This window comes from Euleptes europaea, chromosome 1, assembly GCF_029931775.1.
Source record: "Euleptes europaea isolate rEulEur1 chromosome 1, rEulEur1.hap1, whole genome shotgun sequence".
Lineage (NCBI taxonomy): Eukaryota > Metazoa > Chordata > Lepidosauria > Squamata > Sphaerodactylidae > Euleptes > Euleptes europaea.
Window position 1 is genome coordinate 134,298,650 of NC_079312.1, and position 24,836 is coordinate 134,323,485.

Below are 24,836 nucleotides of genomic sequence, written 5' to 3' on the forward strand. Positions count from 1 at the left end.
TATTTTTGTTCTGATTGCACAAAACCAATTTGGACTTTAGAAAAGAGCAAGAGTCCAGTAGCACCTTAAAGGCTAACAAAATTTCTGGCAGGGTATGAGCTTTTGTGAATCACAGCTCATTTCTTCAGATATCTGAAAAAGGTGCTACTTTAAGGTGAAACTGGTCTCTTGCTCTTTTCTACTGCTATTGACAGACTAACACGGCTATCCATCGTAATTTAGACCTAGCAAGTCTAAGAAGGAAAATAACTTGAACCAGCATCTTCTAGACCAAAAAAGAATGTTCCAGTTCCTTGGAATTCATCAGCTCAATTTTCCTGTACTTGAGTGGAACCTGAAGGCTCCTCTTTTAAAATAAAGAGACCCAGGGGCAGACCTTCACCACATTCAATCCAGCCCACGTGGCATGTGAGGGAGCCCTTCCCCCAGCAACTCGAGATGGCATCTGCCTAAAATTGCAAAGCTTTATTCGTGCACGGCAGCATTTGCAGGCGCCCATTTTTAAAATTGTAGGTTGCATTTTGATGGGTCGCAGGCTGCCTAGGTCTGTTAAGAGTGCAAGAACAGGCTCTATTCCGAGAGAGCATCTTTCTTACTCCCTCTTAAATGGCTGCCACACCAAGGCAGAGGCTACTAAAGGAGACTTTGGAAGCGCCCTTAATAGAGACTAGCACTTATGTTTCAGCCTGATGTAGAATTTGGGGGCTTCTTCCTGACACCTGTTATGAACTTTAACGTTGGTTTAAAAGTAAGCAAAAGGCTGAAAAACAAAGTAGCCTTCCTGGCAGTCTATCTGAACAGCCGCCACCAAGAAGCCCAGCTAGACACTGTTTTGGGGAGACAAATACAATATTTAGGCAGGCACCCACAGCCAGATTAAGACTGGAGGAAGATGAGATAAAGGACAGGATAACTCTGTCTTCGGCTTTCCACAACACTATACTTCCCAGAGTACAGATGCAGCTCAATGGTTCAAGAGGACCTATGGCTGGAAGAAATTAATTTTTGGCAGTCCTTACAGGAAGCAGTGCTCCACAGGTCACAAGCAATAATGAGGGGAAGGAAGGTATGGATTAAAGTGACAGAGGTACGACCGCATAAGAGAGGCTGCAGCTATAGAAAAGGCAGAGCCTGGGGTTCCATCCAAATTTCCCCTCAGCAGCAGCGATCCGAAGTATCTAATGAAGTATACATGTTTCAGGATACAGAAAGGCAATGGTATATGCCGGCTATATAAGACTGTGTATGCCTATTGTCATAGTATGTGTTAGCATGTAATCACAGTTTGCATAATGTCTGATTATATTCACAATGAACTCCTAGAATTCTTCTTCCCTGACAGCAAAAATTTGATTTCTGACTTGCAGTAACCCAGTAAGAATAAAAAGGATTTTAGAAACAAGTGATCAGACTTTGGCGATACATGAAAACATTTCCCTTGGAAACCCAAAAGTTGCACTTTTATTATTATTATTGTTTTTGGCAGACTATATTTGAAGTGACCATCATGGCTTAACACAGAAGCCAATGAGCTGTGCATTTTGGTTTAAGCAAGGTATGCGTGCGCAGGAGCATGGGTGTATTTAGGATTAAAGGAAGATCTAATCTAACCCCTTCACCCATCACTGATGTTGCTGGTTGCAGGCTACATCTTCTAAGCAGCCTATGTTTCCCTTTGCTGGGGCGGGAGAAGCTCCTTTGTCACCTGTGAGTCTTATTTGCCAGGCTGAGTCCTGCACACTTTTTTCAGATGTCCTGCACTGCAGAGCAGTAACACAATCATGATCGCCAGATCGACCAATGACTTTCCTGATAAGACACATCAGTAAGGTTTCGGCTTTGACCAGAACACTTTCCCAGTAAGCATTTACACTGCTAGTCTTCTTTTCTTTCAGTGTCTATTGAGAGTCTCTCTCTCTCATATGCCAATTTCTTTGTGCCCATTTCATGTTTTCAGTCACTGTGTGCCCATAAGGCCAGAGTTGTCATTTCCGGAAGGTGAAGACTTCTCGTGATTTCAGACCCCTCCTGCCTTCATTGCCTGGTTTAGGAGAGGGCTCATCCACCATTCCCCCATAAGGGCAGCTGTCAGAGTCCGGGTGATTTCCTGTACACTCCACAGCAGGGATATAGCCACTGTCCCACATGCCGGTTCCACACAGTTTACATAAATCATGCAGGCTGCAGGTGATCCTGGGTAGCAGGCGGAATTGATACAGCAAACTTCTAGCCTGGAGATGAGGCAGTAAAAGTTAATACAGGGTAAAAAGAGCACTGACAGAAAGGATGGGCAAATGACACCAGCTATTGCAAGGCATATTGATGACCCATCACCACCCACCAGACACCAGAGCACATCCAAAAGACACCTTTTGAAACGGGTAGAACTGCAAAGTTTGCGAAATGGTTTCCCTCCAACCATAAGAAATTTCCTTACCTTCCTGAGAACGAGCTCCCCATTCATGTGCATGGCCAAGTTCCCAAAATGCAGCAGCATCTGGTCAGTAGCCAGCTGCTGTTCAATGACATCATCCCCGTAGATCACCACAATGGCCACGCAGATGAAGAGATGGAAATAGTCTGTCTGCAACAGCAAGGGGGGGGGGAGAAGCCGGCAACTAAGAGGGCAAGTTAAAAGGGGACATGAGGCAGAACCTCAAGGTAGCTTGTGGGGCTTTTTGCCTTAAAAAGAGCCAACAAGCAGGCACTTCACTTTCAGCCACCGAAATCCTTAAGCATGCTGCCTGAGACAAGAAAGAACACACGCAAAAGCCACCTACAGATTATCACAGCCAATCTGAACTTGGCTCAGACTCATGTACATGCCCCAGGGAGCCCATACTTGTGCTCATGCTGTGCACGAGACACAGCATGCTTAAAAGCTCCTTAACACGTCTGAAGCTACCGGTACATCAAACATTTGTACATGCGCACTGCTGTCACCAGGGGATGCAGGTCTGACAGGCAGACAGTACAAACACTAGGGCACGCACCCTCAATGATGAGCTTTTAAACATGATGCGCCCCCACATGCAGCAAGGTCTTCTCAAAATTTATCATGGAATGAGCAAAGCAAAAGGAAACCAGGTCAGTGGTTTCCCCAACACTAAGCGGAATCTATGGACAAGTCACAGCTACGACAGCCCATGTCACCATGCCACATTACTTCTGAATGTCCAAGTTATTTGTCGGGACAGACTCAGCAGACAGGGCTGAACTATATGGACCACTAGTCACTTAAGCTTCATCTGTGTGCTCCAGACAGAAACGGAAGTGGTGCTGGCTGGGGGGGGGGGGAGGGGCGGAGGCTTGGTCTGATTTCGGCAACCTTCTGTGTTACTCTGCTGCTGCTCAGCAATCCAGTCAAAGGCTGCTTTGCAAAGCCGCAAAGGGAAACATTCAAATATTTAGTAATACGCAAGGAGCTAAATGAACATGAAAATATACACTACCCTCTTGCACAGCAAGATCCTTAGGGGACACTTCCCAAAACAAACATGTCCCTTTTGAATTTTTTTTTTTTAAATCAGGGCAGTGGATAAGAGGAAGCCAAAATGAAGAGGGATGTCAAGCTGCATGTCCTGGCAACCAGTTAGGGGCACAAAAGTTGCATGCATTTCCTTTCAAAATCTGGTTTAGTTAGCAGGATTTGTAATGAAAGTGTGATTAGAAATTCTACAGCTAAACACCACAGATAACAGTGAGAAATTGCAAGGGCAGTGGCTTAAATTACAACACAAAAGAAAACAATTCTTCTTGCGGTTAGGGAGTGAAACTTGTGTCACACATTTCCTGTCTTTTCCCCACATAGTGTCCAATTCCTACCCATCTTACGCTCCACACATCTTGTTCTCCACCTACGCAGTGCTTCCCCACCCCACAACCACCTAGTCTTGACTATAAAATTTCAAACATATACACAAATTAGATTCGATAACCAGAGTTAACAATATTTAAGTTACAAAATGATAAACTCTGACATTAATTCTGTTCACAGAATTAGATTTTCTAGTTGCCAGTCTCATGAGGTTCACTGGCAGAGGCGTTCAGGCCACTTGGCTATGGGTAGCAGAATCTCTGCCAGGAGGTGTAGCCCCTTCACGTGACTACTGCATACTAATTCCAGGCAACCTCAATCAAGGTGCTCATGTCAACAACAACCAGAGCAATTATTTGGCTAACAGAAATGTGAGCTAACAGCCAGAGGTTAACACATTCTGGTGGCAGCCTCCTCCTCCTCCAGACAAGACCAAGTCAGACAGAAACCATATATTCTCTCCCACTATTTGGTCTAGAGGCTAACTTCACAGTGAGAGCCGGAAACCAGCCTGCACGGGTGTCCTTCAGAGCAACATTTACAGCTTGCAGAAAGCCAGGCCGCCAAGGCTGCACTGACAACTTTAAGGCAGACTGAGGGCCTTTCGGACTGATGGGATGCGACAGCAGCAAGAACAGCCCAGGAGCTCAGTAATGAACCGTCAGGGTGAAATTTGCATCAATTTGTATAACGTCAGAGGCAAACAGTGGGGGAGAAGACCAGCAGATTGCCAAGGCACCACGTGTTTGTGGTCATGGCTGAAGGAAGGGACACAGCTGGAGACCAGCAGCTGCAGTTGGCAGAGTTCCCATTCAGTACCCTCCCCAAAGAGCAATGCAAGAGCCCCAAACAAAGGAGGCATCTCTGCCTCCAAGGCCTAACCTGGTAGTGAGCCCAGCAGGCTTCCCATATACGCAGAGCCTCAGCATCCGGAAACTCGCGCTTAAAGCAGAGGAGGATCCAGCGGTGACAGAAGAGCATCTGCAGGCCATCCTCCCCAAGGGAGGCCAGGTGGTGGTAGAATCGCACGTGCATCAGCCGCAGCAGTTCTCGCAGGTACATCTGCAAAGAGACTCTGATGCTCAACTGACCCACAGCCTCCAGGGGAGGGGAACAGCCTGCCTCCCTTGAAAAACTCAACAAGATCAGCTGACATGTGCAGGCCTCTCAGAGCTGGCAGCACGTTCTGCCCAGCAGGACATTCAAACTCACAACTGCCCACACAAACGGTATGCTGTCAGAAAATGTGGCGGTTGCAGCAGCAGTTTCTGTGTGGGGGAATTTCCACATGTCCAAAGAAACCCCCTCCCCATTCACAGATGCCATCACTGCAACATCTACACACATGCTCATCCAGCATTACAATGACCACACCCACAAGCACACCAAGTAGCAGCAGCTTCCCTAAGCAGGGTGGCTCTGCAGATGTAGACATGCCCACTGCAACTTCTCTAACGATGTGTACCCAAACAGTGCATCCTGATACATTACCTGTGCAGCAGTTTTTGAGGTGAGGGAGTCTGCAGATAAAGCCCATGAACTGGCTCAGGGACACAGCTCTAGGCCTGCATTCCCACAGACCCTCTGAAAAAAGGCTGCAGTTACAGATCCTGCGGCCTCTTTGGCTCCTCCCAGGTAAAGGGAGTATGAACTGGGGGCACATCAGCCTTCTGACAGTTCTGTAATTGCAAAGTTCAGCTTCTCCAGTCAAATGCACGCAGCCACTAGTAACAACATGGATGTTAATTTCACACTTCTAATTCTCTTGGGAGTCAAGGTGGTGGGAGAATGGCCCCAAGCTCAAATCCTCACCAGCTGTTTCTCCATATCCTCGTCGCGAGGGGAGCTGATAAAGATCGTGTTCTGCATCAGACCTACGAAGCACCAGAAAGTATCCGATTCATCCAGAACCTCAGCCAGGATTGGGGCGACAAGGTCAGACATCCCCTGGGAGTAGCCAATGGCAGGGCTGTATATTGCATAGTTCAGCAAGATTCGCCTAGGAGGAAGACAGTCAAAGGGTCAAAAGATGAGGCTGGAATGGTGGAGAGGACCCTGACAGGGAATTATTAGTAAAAGGTTTTGTCTTGTCTACCATGCTGGGGCTTTAAAAAAAAAAAAGAGCAAAGAAAATATACTGCATCATACAGGGGACAACAGCAGCAGTTTTGCACTGTTCAGCTTCAGAGAAGGCAGTGCATGTCCCATACAGATATACAGGTTCTTGGTTAAAAAAAGGGGGGGTTCGTTCTGTGAGGACTCTGTGGGTATTTCAGTGGAGACCAGGTCCACACAGAACTAATTAAGATCACACTCCCAAACATCAGCCTTGAAGTATTTGCAGGGTTGCCAGTTGCAAATATCAGAGCAACAGCAAACATAACCTTTCACCAAACTGACTAATCTTTAAATACATTGAATATGGGAAGCAAGCAAAATGATTGTCTCCCTTTACCCACCACCCACCCCCAGTGCAGTCCAAATGGGCTGCTAGCAGAACCAGAAGCCCATTTACTGAAATTGCTTCCCAGTGAGTTAAAAATCCCAATGTCAATAGAATGCTTAGAAGAAGCCTCTCCTTACCATCATCACAAAGGGTGGCATTCAATAGCACCCACAGGGCACATTTCCAAAGCTACCCAACTCTTAGCAGCTTAGCAAGACTCTAGAGTAAGAATGTTCACAGCAAGGCCTGTGCTTTATTTTAACCAGGGGTGGGGTGGGAGGATTGAAGGAAAGAGACTAAACAGTCTTAGTCTTCATGGTTGCATGCACATTTGAAAACATGATGGTAGAAGCATATGCACAGGCTAAAACTGGTTATAGTCTGAATTCCTACAAGTTTAAAATACACATGGGTTTTAGGCTTATTTCTAAACTTTAAGAGGAATGTCTCCACAGATTTAGATTTTAAAATAAGGGTACAGTCCAGCCAAGTTAAACACATGATTTTAGTGTTTGGAATTAAATTTTAATTTAAGCAGCTGCTTGAAATCAATAGAGCTTTACAAAGTGTTGTTGGCTTGATCTTGTACCCTTACAGGAGATATTTACACTGAAATTAGTTACGTGTCCCTAAAATAGTCCCCTGAGCTCATGATACACGGCTAACATGCTTGTTACAAATGAGTTGCCCTCCATTGCCAAATCACCAAGCCATGTGCCTGACCCAAGCCGAAAACCTTATTTTCCCCCTCTCAAAGAAAACAACCTGCAATAGGAGCAAGGTAATTCAAACATCTAGCCTAAAAATACATGCAGATTTGCATGTGTCTGAATGACCAAGAACTGAAGCCCCCAAAATATGAAGCAACGGCAGCTCTGCTAAGTAGGTACTCAACTTGAGTTAGCCCAAGCAGCCTTCCGAGAGCTGCCAAGAGCAAATTATGCAACTCTAAAAGTGACTGACAAGCATTAACTGCTTCAGGCTGAAGGCCTGTGCACCTCTCTGGGTTCAGCTGGGGCCACAGTGTCTGGACAAATGCTGAGGTCGGTGTTCTAACATTTCTGGAGGTGGACTTAACATGCAAAGTTCCCCATATGTACATTTGGGTATATGGAGTAGTCACCTCATTGTTTCCACATTGGGGTTGTTCTCTCCTCGAAAGAACTGGTTGCTGCGGTCAGTCCTCACCACGTCTTTGTCGACCGTGAACTGCACATTTCGCCAGAATGCCTTCTGCTCATCCGGTGTCATAGAGAGTCTGAGCATCACACAACAACATGAGTACATCCCAAAAGCAACTGCTGCTGAATTTGGTGGGGAGGGACCAGGGGATCCTTTCAGCCCTATGACCTTGTAGATAAGGGAGAAGTGCCAAAATGAAGAACTGGGGCACGTGTTGGAAACAAAACTAGATCTCTTCCTCCTGTAGCAACCTCAACTCAAAGGTTCTTAACTGATATCTCATGTTGCTGATGAGGAGGGACTGCCCATTCATCTAACAAAGTAACAGTAAGTCATGACTTGAGGTGAACTTTGTTACAGAACCAGAGGATCCCAAACAAGCCAATGAAAACACCAGCATTGTGCACTGTGTCTCTCTTTCTTGGCACTTCATGCTCTATCCTGGAAAAGTCTAAACAAGACCCAAGCAGCATGAAGATAGTTGTAATTTACAATTTGTTGTAAAACTATTCTAAGCATCTACTGGCTTGTGCCTATGAAAGTAGCATTTTCCCCTACCCCTCCAATCAATAAACCATTTTTGGAATTTACTTTAATAGCGGTTTCTTTTTTTAAAAAATGTGAAGGGTTCATATCTGCTTGTGCAAGAAAAGAATGTTTTCTCTGGTGTAAAACTCACTACGCCCGAATCTTCTTCTGAGCTGTTTTCCTCAGTTGTAAAACTCCATGCACTTAATGTGGAGTTAGAGGATACAGCTGCAAGAAGGAATTGGGAAAATGGAGCAAAATAAGCTTATCTCCCTGTAGTGAGGCTCTCCCCGTCCTCCCTTACGTTTGTACAGTGATGAAGTTACTAATGGTGGCCCTGGGGTGTCATCACAGTAGCTGCGAAGGGCAGAGCTACTCTCGTTACTCCCGATAAAGAGCTGCCTTCCCACCACCACTGCTGCAAGGGAGATGATGTGGAGAAAAGATGGACAGGTGGACGAGCAAATGTCAATGCAGTTTCTATTATGAATTGCCGCTTTAAGGGTCATTAAAACAGACTTGGGAAGGCTGGAGCAGGAGCCACCAACACCCTTTGTTACCTTTTCTGCTGGATCTCAAAGTATTCTTCTCTCTTCTGCGCCCGCAGAGCCTCCCTCTCCTCTGAAGTTGATTCAAAACTATAGTAGTGCAGCAGGAAGGGCCAGACTTCGCCACGGATGGAGACATCGATGCCACCAAAGAAAATCGCCTGCGAGTGAGGTGGGGGGAAGAAAAGGTGAAGCGGGTGGGGGGGAATCTCAGTTTCTGAAATGCAACCCCATTTGCTCTCCCCTGACAAGTGATGCCTTGATTCAGAAACTCATAAGCTGCACCCATTTAGAGGGGAAATGGTGCCCCCCCTTTTCCCAGAGGAGACACAAATCAAACTCATTTCAATGTCAATAACACCCCTGGAGGGCCTGTACAATTAACGCATCGTTCTCACGTCACAGCCTAATCCCTGATCTTGGAAACTGCACACTTGGGCTCAGCCCAACCTCCTACCCAGACATTCCTTCATTCCACCCCCAGCTCTTAATTATTTTAAGCCAGAGAGTCTCAATTGCTTTCTTTGGACTTTAATTCAAGATGGGTAGCTGTACTAGTCTGGTGGCACCTTAAAGACCAGCAAAAGCTTGTGTAGGAATAAACTGTGCTTAGTCTTGAAGGTGCTACTGGACTTTGGCTTGACCCAGCAATATTGCACAAGCCCTCTCTAGAGGTGTCCACTCTCCCCAAAAGCAGGAGGACGATGTAGCAGGAGTTCAGCAAATCCATTGGACTGAGAAAGATGCTGCATTGTTCTGCATTTAGCCCAATAAATGGTTGCTCCTCCATTGTGAACAGCAGGCACTATACTGTATTACTGGAGCAGGTACACATGCAAGGGCTTTTGACAAAAGAAAAACACCAATTCCATCTGGAGACATTTTCTCCACTGGAACAACAAAAGCAGGGAAAATGTATGATGGCTGCTTCCCTCTCACCTTCCTGAGCTTGTACTCTTCCTCCACCTGCCCAGCTTCATTCAGATGACTGAGCCAAGCAGAGACGTCTAGGCGCTTGTAGGCATTCTCCTCAGGATGGGTCTCCGAAGAGGGCAGCTTGGGCCGGCGGATTGAGAACTGCATGCAGGTCTTCATGTCGGTGAGCTGCTAATTAGGAGACGAGAAGAGAAAGGGGCCCAGTGCAATTGCTGTGGAATCTCGGCTGCAGCGTCCATTACTCAGACGGCTGAATTTAGTCTCCCAGAGTGGAAAATGGAAGATCTGGTCATGAGACGGTCCTGGGAGAACCACTAACCCTTGGATTCTGGGGGCGGGCTTCTGGCCAAAGCAGGCAAATGTAATTGGAGTCATTAAGCAGAATGGCACAGAACCGCTTCATTAAGTCTGCCCGCCTTTCCCACCCTCCCCTACCCTGGGTCAGAATTAGCCCAGCTTGTCGCGGTATCTCTAGTCTGCCCAGGAATGCGTGCAATAAATTACATCTGATTGGCCATGTACAAAAGGACTGCTGTGAGGGAAGACAGGGAAATGGCAGTGCCAGTCTCTCTGCAAGGGCCCTTGCCATTCCAGGGAGAAAAACCACAGCTGACATTTAATTTAAAAATCAAAAGGTTGCTCAACACAAATGCAAGCCCCCACAGTACTATAATGAGGGGAAAGCAGCAGGGGGAAAAGGAAAGGGGGGAGTTGGTGGGAAGGAAGGGAATTTAGAAATCACTATTTCTAACTAGTATCTTTAAACATATAATTAAGGCTCTCGTAAGGCCTTTTGTGCAGACGGAAGCAAGACTCAGCAATAGGTGTCAAAACATCACTTGAACATGGAAGAATCATAGAACGAGCACTCATTCACTTCAGGAGGAGCCCAATCACAGAGGCAGTATGTGGACAGTAACACACTGATGAGCAGGGGTGGGTGGGTTCAAATCCCTCACCGACTACAGGCCAACTGGACATGCAAAACAAACCCTTGACTGTACCACAGAATAAATTTCCTTGGCACCTCTGGTTCCACATCTATAAAAATCAATGTAACTAAACTTTCAGGAAGGTTAAGAGGATAAACAAGCGAAGAACATGAAGCCAAGCCTAAATCTTATCAACGAGGTGGTTATAAATGCCAGTAAAGATCAACCGCATTGCCCAATATTCCACAGCAAAAGTCTCCATTATTTGAAACTCCTGCCTGGCTACAATTTTTCTATTTCCTTGAATGTAGCTTTTCCCTGCCAGTGCCCTACCTTATGTGAACTTGCTCCTTTTTAACTTCACCGTGGGATTAAATTACTACTTTGCATTGTCCGCCTCTGTTTCCATCCAGCCGTATAAGGCTACAAAGCTGTTCTGAATTTCTTTCTCTTCACATGAACACATAAACACATGAAGCTGTAGCAGTAGCATTAACAGGGAACTTCTCTGGGAGATTTTTCTCCCAGGGCTAGTTTCTTTTTGATTTAATCTAGATAGAGTTTTTACTTTCTAGTGTAAATAGTCATTACAGTTTAATTTTCTTGACCTGGTAAAGAGTTTTCTCTCTGGTATGAATTCTTCCATTTGCCTCATCTCTACTTAAGTGTTTGGTTTGCCTGGACTTTAACCATGAATAAGGCTGTCTCGGTTCCCTGTTTGATCTGGGCTTACTCTTCAAGCACACATCAACACATGAAGTTGTCTTACACTGAATCAGACCCTTGGTCCATCAAAGTCAGTACTGTCTACTCAGACTAGCAGCAGCCCTCCAGGGTCTCAGGCAGAGGTCTTTCACATCACCTACTTGCCTAGTCCTTTTAACTGGAGATGCCAGTGATTGAACCTGGGACCTTCTGCGTGCCAAGCAGATGCTCTACCACTGAGGCATGGCCCCTCCCCTCTTCATGAGAGGGAGCCAAGACAAGCACACCCATGATTGGAAGCCAGGGTGATCATCGTCAGAAATGAGGCACATTGCTCAGATTTAATTCCATTTCATCCCCAGCTAGAAAGAGATCCACAGCTAGAAAGAGATCTTGGACTTTGCAGCTTACCTGATCTTTGAGATGGGTCTCTGTGCAATACTTCCATTGTTGAAACACTTCAGACAGTTTATCCAGGCCACCATGGTGAAAGTGGAAGATCTTATACTGGCTCTCTCTGCTAGCAACAACCAACTGCCCACTGGTGCATGCCTCATCACTAAAGTTGAAGAAAGAGGAAGGTGGGAACTTCACAGTCAAGAGCAAAATTCATTGTCCAGAATGTCTAGAGGTAGAACAGCCTCTGACACAAAAGAGGCACAAAAAGTTGCAAGTTTTTGGGTGCAAAATGCAAAGCTTTGTGACATTTCCAGCCTCCTTCTTAAGCAATGCAGTAAAACGGTAATCTAGTGCACACATGCTAATAGTTCAGCAATCAAGCTGATTTAGTTAGGCCTTGCAGGAGTCACAGAAAAGAAAAAGTCTGTGCCTTGCAAACAAGCCTGATTTCTCTGAGCTCTTTCCTGGGCCTTCCACACATCGCTCTACAGTCTCTTTGAACAGCCCCCTTTCCCCCTTTCCCATTTCAGTCCTTGATGACAATTTCTAAGTTCCCTGGAAAAAAACAACCTTTAAACTGCAATCAAAACAAACAATGCAAATCAAGATCTGGTGATTTGCATAATTTATTCTAAGCACATGCTTTGCCCTTTCCCTCTGGGTGAAGAAGTTGCTTTTTTTAACCCCTCCCCAGCGCACATTGCTCTGATTATGAGTTTTCATGGCCCACTTGGTGCTTGTGATGGGCTCACAGAATCACAACGCACTATGTTCCTCCCCAGCACCTAAAGAGGAGGTCTGCCTACATCTGGTAGCATTTATCAGGCTGTTTACCATAATCATCCAGAGCCTTGGCACACTAGGTACTATACCACCCAAAATACTATCAGGTAGATCTATGGTACCCAGAAGCTCTAAGAACGAAGATCTAAGAACAAAGATGTTCTTTTGTTATGTTCTTTAACTTGCTTGATTTCAAAATTCGCAAATGTTTTCCAAATCTGACCAATGTTGTTGTTTGTTTACATTTGAGAGCAACAATTCTTGAAATTTACATATAAACTATATTAATTTACCTGTAACTGATAGGATGCATTAGCCACAGAGCCCTACAGCTCTCACCAGCTCTAAAGCGAAGAAGAGACTTTTTGTTCCCCCTGCAGTTTGTAAAGGATCTAAATGTTACAGAACACAAACGCCTGCTTCTTGTTTATGCATCACAGATGCGGGGGGGGGGGGAATGGTATGGGACTTATACACTCAACAGTCATAGACCCTGGAAATCAAAGCAAAAGGGAAACAGGACGATGGGCAAAGCAGCAATTAACAGAAGGAGCCACAACATACAGATTAAGATGTAATGGGGGGTGGGGGGAGAGCCCAAAGCAAAGACAGGAAGGCAAAGAGCTCCTCCCACAGACCAAGACAGAACATGACCAGCATCCTGGTTGGGTAATGGCCACTTAGTTGTGTTGCCTGATATCTATCTATCTTAAGTAGTGGATGGCATAATGTGTTTAAAACAGCACCACAAACAATAGTAAAATATTTAGGAAGACTATAAGCTTTGTCCTAATGAGCCGGTGTCATCAATTGTGGACCAGTTAAACTGGATTATGCTAGGGATCTTAACAGCATTCTTAACATCTAAGGGACACAGAAGAGGAGAGAAATTCACCTGCTCTGAAATGTGGTGCCTTTTCATTTCAATTATCTATGTCATCCCATCACAGCAACAATCTCTGGAGATCAATTATGTAATAATTTGTTAAAACTGATTTGTAAGATTCCTATAATTTGATCAAAATATTTTGCCAAGTCACACTGGGAAGTAGGAAAAGGAGAGTGTGGAATGGGGAAATAAATAAATAAAACAGAAAGGAATGTAGTGGCAGCAACCCAAATCTCCACTGTGATAGATGTACAAGCTATGCCAGTTGGAAAGCCAATATGTTGTGGGCAAAGTGCCAGACTTGGACTGAGGAGACCCAAATTAAAATCCCTGCTCAAAAAAAAAAAAAAAAAAGATGCTATCTGGATAAAAGGCCCCATCACTACCTCACTCCCACACATGGATTACAGCAAAGATAAAGTATGATCACCCTGAGTATACTGCTACTTCAAAGTGGTTTGTGATACAAATATGGTTTTTCTTAGCATGTGGATTCTGAGAAACAACATAGCTTCTAAAATTTAGAATCTTTGGATTGGTATTTTGTGCTTTTCAAACACACAGGTCTCTACATTTGTCTATGGAAGCTAATTTCACAGTATCAGGGAAAGGGGAAATGCAAACTGCAGTTTTGTGTTTGGAAAATAGGGTTTTATAATGAATATTTGCTCACACACACAGTTCCTTTAAATCATACAATAGGTCTAGTGGGATCAAGAAAAAAAATGCATAACTTCCAAACTGCCCAGGAGAGCTGGAAGTGCTGGCTTATAACAGTTTGAAAGAGACTAATGGAGAATCTGTGCCAACACTTAATTAACTTTCTTTGAGGGGAGAAAACTTGGCTTACTGTCAGAATGCAACCTTTTGGATCCTGCAAATTAAAGCACGGCCTCTCTAGCTACTGGAACCACTTGGCATGATTAGGTGCACAGAGTATTTGCTTTGCTGCTGATATTTATCTGTGCTGAGACAAACTTGCTTTTATTTTGAGTAAGCATTATTGGGAAATGTGCCTTGCCTTGGGATTCAGGGGCAGGAGTCAACCTCTTGAGATGTGCCTCAGAAAATTTAGTTAAGGCACAAACCCCAAAACAGTAACACCAAAAATTATTGTCTGTATGCTCTATCATGGGATTAAAAGGTTAACCTTCACCTGCTATTTGCAGGTTTGATTTTGTTGATTTTGGACACAGAACATGCCTAGGTTTCCCAGGACTCCACAGTTTGCTAAGAAATGTTCTGATGTAACCGTCTGCCAGATCAAATAATTGCCAAGCAGAGCAGTAGGACATAACTCAGATTCTCAAAGGGTGGTACACGTCACTGGCAAAAAGTGCATGCCATCAGCACAAGAGGTCCTCCCGTTGGTGGGAGGCAACATATTTAGAGATGAGTGGTGGAACAGAATCCCATATGTTGGTCTGGCAAGATCCTGGTGACCCGAACAAGGAAGCATCAGTTGCAGGGCGAGACCAACAAGCAGAATCAGTCAGCCAACCCAACCTGATGGGAGAGGGTGAGGCCATGCACCAGCTGGTTGAGAATGGGGTAGACAGCACAGGGTGTGTGCGCACCCACAGAGGCAGGAGCACTATTGAATGATCGCTTTGCCTGCCATCCACTGATCTGACCCCACTGGGGGAATAGGGAGAGGCAGTCCCTACCCAGCCTGGTATGGCTCACAGCCACAGCTCATCTGGACTGGTCATTTGTGCAGCTTTACAAGAGAATAGTAAAAAGGGTGACCGCTTCATACATTTCCTTAGCGTATATTTTTTTCAGAACCTTTTTAAAGCCCTGGGATTACAGGGAGAGAAGAAGCTGCAATACTCAGGCTGCAATTATGTCACTTTGGCAAAACACCCATGTTTGCCAAGGGAATGTGTAGATGCAGCCTCAGGGAACCAAGTGCTAAGCAGGTTGGAAGAATTCTATGCAGCCCAATATACACATAGATATGCATACCTCTGTGTGTGTGTATGTGTATATCTGGACTGCATAGAATTCCTGCAACCTGTCTAGCACAGAATCTGGCCAACTTCCCAGCTACTCTCTGCAGGCTCCACAAAATTCCTTCACAACAGAAGACAGCCATTCTTGGTTCACTTTCAAATGCACAAAGGAATCGCAGGCTGTTATCAGACAGCCAAGCTGAGGAGCACTGGGCTATCCACAAAGAACAGCAGCAGACACTGTTAGAACCACCTCGCCAGGTTTCCATCTACAGAACACCAAATGATGGCAACTCTTTCCAGTGTTCCTATATCATTACTCGCCCAGGTAATGGGAAAGGGCAACAGCGACACAAAAATATATTTGTTTTTACCTGAAAAAAAGGCGAAGAGACCTCATCTGTCCCAGGTCAACTCTGAAGACCCCACAGATCTGTTCCAAGGCAAACACCTTCTGCTGCTCATCCCACCTGGAGTTCTGCACTTGCCCATTGTTCTCCTGGAAGTTGGGATCAAGGCTTGAACTGGAGCTTGTGGAGTGAATCATGTGGCTTTTGCATGGCTCTCTACACCAAACGAGAGTGGCACAAGATGGAGGAAGCAGGGATGGTTAGGAATCATTATTTGAAAGTTACTAAATACAAGAGCTAGAATGGTATATAGTGGCCATAGGGTCGGGTTTTGAGATTGGAAACCTAGAAGCCACTTTGCATCCTTTGGCAAGTCACTATCTCAGCTTATCGCAAAAGGTTTCTGTGCCAATAAGTGCTCTGAGCTGCTTGGAAACAGAATAAGCTTTGAATAGGAATTAACTTTTAAAAAGACACAACTGCTTAAGTGAAACTTAACTAAACTCAGTAGGTGTAACCTTCCTCAAGTTGTAAGGTACACACAGCAAAGTTAAAGTACTGCATCTTGCCTAGGACATTCCCACCCCATTCCCTCTACCTAGGGGCTCAGGACTGTATACATGGCCCTTCCTTCCCCAATTTATTCTCACAACCACCCTATAAGGTAGGCTATGCTGAGAGAGAGAGAGAGAGAGAGAGAGAGAGAGAGAGAGAGAGAGAGAGAGAGAGAGAGAGGAGATGTGAGTGTGAGAGAGAGAGAGAGAGAGGAGTGTGTGTGAGACAGAGAGAGAGGAGGGGTGTGTGTGAGAGAGACAGACAGACAGGAGGGGTGTGTGTGTGTGTGTGTGTGTGTGACAGAGACAGCGCTATTCATGATCCACCTCTCACCTATTTTCTGCCAACCTCAAAAAGGTAATGACAAACGTTACTAAAATCCTGCCCCCCCCCCCAAATTCATATCTATGCTGGGGGGGGGGGTCCAAGCCAGTGCTGGAATGCCGATAGCAACTAGGGGACAAAATTAACACAGGCAAGCTACAGTTGATACAGATGGAGGCAGCTGAAAGCCAACTGGGAAAGTAAAAGCTGAAGTTCCATTTCCACCACAAACTCATTGGGTTGCCTTTGCCACAACTCCCCATTTGTGAAGCTGAAACGGCAGACTCTTTCACACAGAGTGCAAGGCAGTCTGTACTCCAGAAACGCTGTTTCACATCAACTTTTCACATGGTTGCCATGGCAAGGGATGTATGAAGCTGTCCTGTACAGTTAGTCTTTCTAGTCAGGTACAGTCTACTTTAGATGGTAGCAGCTTTCCAAAATCTCAGGTAAAATTCCTTTCCAGCATTGCTATCTCAAATCCTTCACCACCATAGGCACTGGGGACTGAACCTGGGACTTTCTGCATGCACAGTATATGCTGTACTACAAAGCTAAAGGCCCTCCAGTCCAAAGAAAGCTTTTATTATCTCTAGTGTTCCAGAAGCTTTCCGAAAAAACAAAATGAAGGAAGCTCATCACCAAAGGCACACAAGCATTTATTTAGGTTTTGATCCCCTTAAACGTTCTCCATTAGAAACACCATCTGAAACAACTTTGCCTCATACAAATACACTTCATAGACTCAGAGTTGGAAGGGACCACCAGGGTCATCTAGTCCAACCCCCTGCACAATGGAGGAAACTCACAACTACCTCCCCCTCACATACCCCAACTTCATACTCAGAAGATGGCCAAGATGTCCTCCCTCTCATGATCTGCCTTAGAATCAGCATTGCTGACGGATGCTTAAAAACCTCCAGGGAAGGAGAGTTCACCACCTCCTGAGGAAGCCTGTTCCACTGAGGAACCACTCTGTTAGAAAGTTCTTCCTAATGTTTAGACGGAAACTCTTTTGATTTAATTTCAACCCATTGGTTCTGGTGCGACCTTCTGGGGAAACAGAAAACAACTTGGCACCATCCTCTATATGGCAGCCCTTCAAGTACTTGAAGATGGTTACCATATCACCCCTCAGTCTTATCCTCTCCACGCTAAACATACCCAGCTCCTTCAACCTTTTCTCATAGGACTTCAACAGTTAACGTTTATCTCTATGCAGAGCAACAGGCTGTTCTGTTGCCAGCGCGGTGGCAAAAAAAATGGCTCTGTGGCCAGAACCCTTTTGCATTGGCATAGTATCTCAGGGGGAAAAGAAAAGGATTTTGGGCAGTACAACCAAAGATGATGATGTTGTTGATGATGAAGTAACTTGGATTACCCTGAAGAGGAGGGGTGAGGGAAAAGATTGTGCCGGCTATATTTTTCTCATAATCTATAAATAAAAAACTCCTATCCAGCATCTACATATACACATACAAATGCAAGTCATCTACTTCCCAGCACATCTCAAATTTAAATACATGCAAATTAAAAATACATCCTAGTCACACAGCGCAATTCTTTTCAGGATTAAAGAAGCTCTTCCCATACAGGGACATATTTCCTACAGGCTCCCAATCAGGCAAGAAGACCCTTTCTCTATGAATTTAAATAGGCTTCCACACAAAAGCTTTTTCTTTGGTAATATCACATTTGTATACTGGAAGGGCTACCAGCAGCACTTCCATGCAACCCAAAATTACTAGGCAGAGTAAGCCAGACAAAGCTTTTTGGCTCATTGAGCAACAAGGCTCAGAAGACGTCACTCAAGGCCCAGAGTTTGGACTGCAGAAACTAACACCACCACCCCTGGCCCCCATAAATACCGCCTCCCTCTACCCCACCTCCTCCCCCCCCCAAAAAAGAAAAAAGCAGCAACGCTCTGGGAAATAAGTGAATCTGAAACTGTGACCTCTGGGATCTTGAAAAGGCCAATCCATTTGAACAGCCTGAATGGGCTCTACTGTGAAATCACGGTTTGCAAAACAAGGGGAAAAGCAGCCCCCTGAAAAGCCACTTTATGCAGTGTTTTCTAATCCGCTTATTGAACAATGTAGGCACTGAATGCTGAAGAAATCACACACTCAGCATGCCTGTGCAGAACATCCCATCAGTATGCTTTCCTATCCTGACAACACTGCTCCTGAAACTGGAGCCGCTCTGGGCTACTGGAACAGCCTTATTTTTAGCATTCACTAGTAGTCTGGGTCATTGCATTCCAATGCACATTCCCTGGATATCCAGGATGAGGGGCTACATTGTCAACAGAACCCTAGGTAGAATGAACGAGTTCAGCAGACCAGCTTGAAACCAGTCTTTGCATGTGTGCCCATACACTCTCACACAGCACAGATGAAGCCCTCTGTTGCCCAGTCCACTTAAAAATTTAAACAGATGCAAATTGGAAAAAGTGGTTTGTACCAATCAACTCCAAATTTGCTCTTGCTCCTTGTATTTGCACATCCCCAACGTGCATTAAGATTTGCTGATTTTGCCACTATCAAGAAAAACCTTAAAGACAGTATAATTGACCAAAGCAGACAGTAGAATATTCACAAACATTTGGGGACAAACAGCAGCTCAACCAGCAAAGGAATGTGAGCTTCCTTCTTCTTAAACCTCTTCCAATTCAAACTTCAGGCAAACCCACATCTTCATAGATAGACACTGCATTTTTTTCCAGAACTGGGTCCAAATGGTTGCTTACTCCTAGGTTACATCCTTCAACAATTTTACTGGTCACCTTAGTAATTTAGTCAACTCTGGGATAACATCTGGACCATATCTAGCATGTGAACAAATATAGATGACAGTGACACAGATTCAGGGTAACAACCCTAAAATCTACTTCTGAAATGGGCAGAATCTCTCTTAGGTAGCATAATCAAGCCATCTGCAATGATGTACTGAATGTACTCTGAACCAGTACAGATGTAATCACATGGGAAGAAATCTCAAAAATTATTAACCATCTGTACGCTCACATATTCCCTCCCTTTCCCAGATCAAATTCCCCATACTTTAACTGGGGCAAAGTTTTATAGCATCATCAATGTCAACCACAATTAAACTTAACCACTTTCCCACTTAACCTGAGTTTAGCTTGGAGAGGGGCTATGGCTCAGTGGTAGCACACCTGCTTAGCATGCAGAAGGTTGCAGGCTCAATCCCTGGCATCTCCAGGTAAAAGGATCAGGCAGGAGATAATGTGAAAGACCACCGCCTGAGACCCTGCAGAGCTGCTTCCAGCCTGAGTACACAATACTGATTTTGATGGACCAAGGGTCTGATTCAGTGTAAGGCAACTTCATGTGTCAATGTGTGCTTGAAGATTAAGCCCAGATCAAACACAGAACCTAAACAGCCTTATTCATGGTTAAAGTTCATGCAAACCAAACACTTAAGTACAGATGAGGCAAATGGAAGACTTCATACTAGAGAAAAAACTATTTACCAGGTCAAGAAAATGAAACTATAATGACTATTTACACTAGAAAGTAAAAACTATCTAGATTAAATATTTAAAAACTGGCCATGAGAGAACCCCCCCCCCAAGAGGTTCGCTGTTAACGCTACTGCTACAGCATACAAAAGAGAACTGAGGTATGACTCCTCCATCTAGGGCAGGGGTCAGCAAACTGCGGCTCGAGAGCCACATGCGTCTCTTTGGCCCCTTGAGTGCGGCTCTCTGAACTTGGTTCAGAGCCCCTGCTCTCGCGCCTGCTTGCGCTGGCAGCCGGGCTGCGGAGCCGGTGCGCCTGAGAGAGCGCACGAGCGAGCAGGCGAGTGGGCACGCTGTCTCCCCCCCCCGCCGCCGCCGTGGAGAATGGCCGGGTCCCCCTTTCCCTTGCCCTCAATGGTTGGGAGACTAAAGCCTCCCCTCCCCTCTAGCCACACGATTGCTGGGGGGGTGGTTGGGCGGATCCTGGCCCGGGCCCGCCCGCCTATCAGCTGTTGGGCGGGGCAGGCTTCCTTTGGCGGCGCGTCCCTGGCAGCGGCGCTAGGCCGTGGCGCCTCGTCTTCTGCGGCGCTGACTCCGTTCCCCAGTCATCTTCTGGGCCTGCTGGTCCCTGTAAGCCGGGAAGAGGCACACTTTGGAGCCAGCGCAGGGGCTTGTCTGTTCAATGGCTCTCAAAAGAAATCTCAATCGTTGTACTGTTGATATTTGGCTCTTTTGACTAATGAGTTTGCCGACCCATGATCTAGGGTATGGGCCATCTGAGATGTTTGTCTGAAGAGAGAAGGTAGGCCTTCATGCCGGAAGTTGGGTGTTTCCAAAAGGTAGCTCTGTGTGGTCACAAAGCCTATCTGTGCGATGCATGAAGTATTGATTTGTGTTTCATGACTGCTTCTTTACATTTATTCTGATCCAAAATACTAACATTAGTACACAAAAATATTCAACAGCCATAGCTGATGGTGGACAAGTGACCACCCACCTAGAAATTGACACTGCTAAGTTAAGGCCTAAAAATGAAATGAAGAGGTTATTATCCTTTCTAAACAGTTTTGTTCTGTCTAAGTAGAAGCAGAATACCCTATGGACATCTAGGGAATGCATAACCCACTCCTCGTGATCCTGCTGTTGTGGATATAGTACTGGCAGGGTAATGTCCTGGTTTAAGTGGAATTTTGATGTTAATTTTGGGGGGAAATGGAGAACCTGGTATTGAAGATCTTAAGGAAAGGAGGGTCATGTCAAAGCTCATGGAGTTTGCTAACCCAACTAGCCAACATGATGGAAATGAGGAACACCATTTTCATGGATAAAAGGCAAAGGGGGCAAGTGGCTATGGATTCAAACAGTTTGCCCATGAGTTTCAAGACCACAATGGATAGGCTTCACTAAAGGACTAGGGGTTGAACTGGAGGAAACTGGTTTAGTCATACCTTAAGGAACAGTTTGTGCTCCCTTTCTGCAAATAAGCATCTCCCTGCAATGTGAGTATAAAAACAGGCTACAGATGCTAGATAGACCCTTATGGATGTGGATAATCCCCTTGTACTAGGCCTAGAGGGTATTCGAAGACCTTTTTAATGGAACATGTCACTGCATCAAGATGCTGACCTTCAGACCAAACCAAACATTTTCACAAACATTGATGGCTTTCTGGCATTTAGTAAGACCTGTTTCACTGGCCCAGAGAAAGAGTAGTTGGTCATTGAACAGTTAAATGAAGGCTGCCCATGTTTGGATGCAAGAATGGCCCTTGGAGGTTATGTTCCTGAGGGGTAGTGTTGGAAACCACAACTGTCTCGGCCAAAGGGGGGCTATTACAATGGCTGATGTGCATTCCTGTCTCACCTTCTAGAGGATCCTCAGGATTAGCAGAAGGGAAGGAATGCATTTAGCCGGTCCTTTGTCCACTAGATCTAGAATGTGTCCTCGAGAGAGTTTGGGTCCTGGGCGCCCTGGGAACAGAAGAATCTGCATTTTTGTTTTGTCTGGCAGCAAATAAGTCTATTGTAGGTGTTCTCCAAAGGTGGAATAGAGGGGACAAGAAGGCTAAGTTATGCTGCCATTCATGGGGCACTAGAGGAGTGCGATTTAGAAAATCTACTAGTTGATTGATTGTGCCAGCTATGTGCCTTTCTTGGATGGTTGCCCGGCTGAAAATGCTCCACTCCCACATTAGGGTGCCGAGATGACAAAGTGTTACAGATGTCATGGTGCCCTGTTTGTTTATGTAAAACATGGCTGCAAAGTTGTCTGTCGCTATTTGAATATTCCTGTCTGATACATAGGGATGAAGAGCCAGGTGGCTATTGTACATAGCTTTTAGCTCTAGTACAAGATGTGAGACAATTTGTCTCAAGTAGACAATATCCCACTGATCGACAGCCGTCTGACATGGATGCCCCAGCCTGACAAGCACATGTCTGTTGTGAGTGTGATCTCCAGCAGAGGAGGCTGGCACTTAAAGTGCACCAATGCAGGGATTGTACCACCTGCCTTGGGATTAGATTGGAAGTGGTAGAGGAGGCTAAATACCCTAATTAACCAGAGGTGCATGTGCAGCCTTGCATAGGGCACTCCAGGACCTCGTTGCATCTCAGGAATAATAAACTTCGCTACAGACGTTGCAGAGAGTTTTTTAAAGTTTTATTTAGAAAGCAAACGAGTTCAGTGGTCTATACAACTTAAGGTTAGAATGGCAACGGAGATTTTACAGATCAGCTTTATAGGATGCACACACTAGAATTGTTTACATGTAATGGATTTGAAATGCAAAACATCAGAGTTCTCTCAAACTTCAAGAGAGAGAGGGTTCCGGCAAAATCACACCTTGAGATCAGAGCAGATTTACAAAAGGAAGGCCACTTTGAAATGGAGACATCGGAGCCTCTGGCCATAGCACCTCTCTCCCAAACTGAAGACACTTTCCCACGGGATCAAAAGGTGGGGGGGAAACACGGAGCTTGCTTTCCGGGGCTCGACTGCATGCCCTCGCTGACAGGCACCACCAACATGGTGGAGGCCATAAGACCTAACAGTTACTGAATTAGGATGAAAAGTTTGGAACGGAGTTTTTGGCAATGGGGAACTACCAGCCTGATTTCCAAGATTCTTTCTGGGGAAGGAGAGGCCACAGCTAGGTTGGAGTCCAGGACAGCACCTATGAACAATACCCTCTGTGTGGGTTCTAATTTGGAATTGTTTGCATTGACCTGCAGGTTCGATGCTTTGAGTACGTGTAGAGTGAAATGCACATCTGCCTGGAGTTTTGACTTGGAGTTGGATACAACTAGCCATTCGTCAAGGAGTGGATAAATTTTGTACCACGTTCTCCGTGGATATTCCACTGTTATCCCCCGGTAAATACTCTGGGCACTACGGCTAACCAAAAGGGGAGGACTGTGTACTGAAAACTGCAGAAACTGCATTGGAAGCTGAGATATTTCTGGTGATCTGGACTTATTTTTACGTGAAAGTATGCATCTACTAGATCCAGTGTTAAAACCATATACACCTAGACTTAACTGAGAAAGGACATCAGAGACTAATAGCACTCTGAACTTTTTTATCAAGATAAATTTGAGATGGGACTCACTCCCCCTCCCCTCTTTTTGACCAGAAAGTAACTGGAATAGGACTCCGAGTGCCGATCTTTTAAAATACACAGACTACTCACTGATCTTGGGAGATGTCTCACCGAGTCGGGAGTCTTGGTCCCAACAACTCTGCGAGGTGGGACAGCACGTGGCCTGCTTGCAGCGGCCCCTTTCAGGGCTGGGGAGCAGACATCCGGTCCAGCCTCAGCACCCCCACCCACTGCACAGGCCTGCCAGGCAGGGGTGCCCGCCTGCGGGGGGGAAGCGGGCTCCCCTTGGGGAGGGCGGGGCTTGTCCAAGAGCTTCAGAAGAAGAGGCAGATTAGATCAGGAAAATGACCCAGGAGGGAAAGAGTTAAACATCTCATCGCTTCCCCCAACAAAACTGGAAGCCCCTCCCAGTTGCCCAGGAGGGGAGGGGGTGCGTTTCTTGTCTAAATTCTTGTTCTTTTTTGGAGTTGCATGGGGGGGGGTTATTGGCCATTTGTGAATGGGAGGTTTTGCCTTGGATTTGCCACTCAGATGCACATTTTCCCCATCCAGATTCTCAAAACTCTGCATGGGGGGGGGGGGTTATTGGCCATTAACGTATGAGTTGTTTTTTCTTAACTAAAACCTCAGTATTCAGGTTAAATTGCCACATTGGCACTCGGCGATAAATAAGTGGGTTTTGGGTTGCAGTTTGGGCACTCGGTCTCTAAAAGGTTTGCCATCACTGTTGGGGTCCCTGCACCGAACAAAAAAGTTCTAGTGGTCCCTGGTCAAAAAAAGGTTGGGAACCACTGATTTAGAGGGTATTAGTCTGCTTCTGCTTGGTCGGAACCAAGGGGAGCATATGGATCCCAGACCTGGTCATAGTCGTCACACTGGAGCTCTTGGTATGGCAATCAGGATGACGTATGACAAAAATCCACTGGATCCAATTGATGTGATGGCTCCGAACAGTGGGTTGAGATATTTGGGTAACAACAAGGGATAGGAGGTTCCAAATCTTGTACTTCACCTTCCATAATGGAATGGGATTACAGTGAGCAGTCTGATGGAGAGGGTGTTCTCAGAATAGAGACTGTCTCTTTGACCAGTTCCAAAGCTGACTTGTGAGAAGCTGAGTCCTTAAGGCAGAAGCAGGTAGGGGTCAAAGACATGTGACTTGGGAGGCTTCTCTAGCCTTCTTAGGTGGTGGTTCCAAGCATCTATGTTCCAGGGACACAGGGGCAGAGCTCAAGGCTTTTCCTGTGTTTTATGACAGGACTGAGGAAAGAGGATTTGGTCTCACAACCAAGGATGATCAGACCCACATGTCGGCATTAGACCGGCACTGTGCTTCGATCTTTTCCCTGAGTGGCACCAGACAAAGCCTTTTCCCAGAGCATTGCTTATAAGCAAGAAGCCC

The 24,836-nt window shown here is 45.6% G+C and overlaps 1 protein-coding gene across 4 annotated transcripts in view; it reads right to left on the bottom strand.

Moving 5' to 3' along the window:
• Positions 1–1,914: 1,914 nt before the first annotated feature.
• TBC1D16 (TBC1 domain family member 16) overlaps positions 1,915–24,836 on the bottom strand; it is a 68,629-nt gene continuing 45,707 nt past the window's right edge. For 2 of the 4 annotated variants that reach the window (XM_056863928.1, XM_056863902.1), the window contains 9 exons: positions 15,495–15,686; positions 11,506–11,653; positions 9,461–9,628; positions 8,534–8,682; positions 7,387–7,521; positions 5,630–5,816; positions 4,700–4,879; positions 2,438–2,584; positions 1,915–2,231 (listed from right to left, as the gene is read on the bottom strand). In XM_056863928.1, coding sequence (XP_056719906.1) covers positions 1,986–2,231; positions 2,438–2,584; positions 4,700–4,879; positions 5,630–5,816; positions 7,387–7,521; positions 8,534–8,682; positions 9,461–9,628; positions 11,506–11,653; positions 15,495–15,686 — 1,552 coding nt within the window. In that variant the 3' untranslated portion in view covers positions 1,915–1,985. The remainder of the gene's footprint in view (positions 2,232–2,437; positions 2,585–4,699; positions 4,880–5,629; positions 5,817–7,386; positions 7,522–8,533; positions 8,683–9,460; positions 9,629–11,505; positions 11,654–15,494; positions 15,687–24,836) is intronic. The other 2 variants (XM_056863910.1, XM_056863918.1) reach the window with 2 other exon arrangements.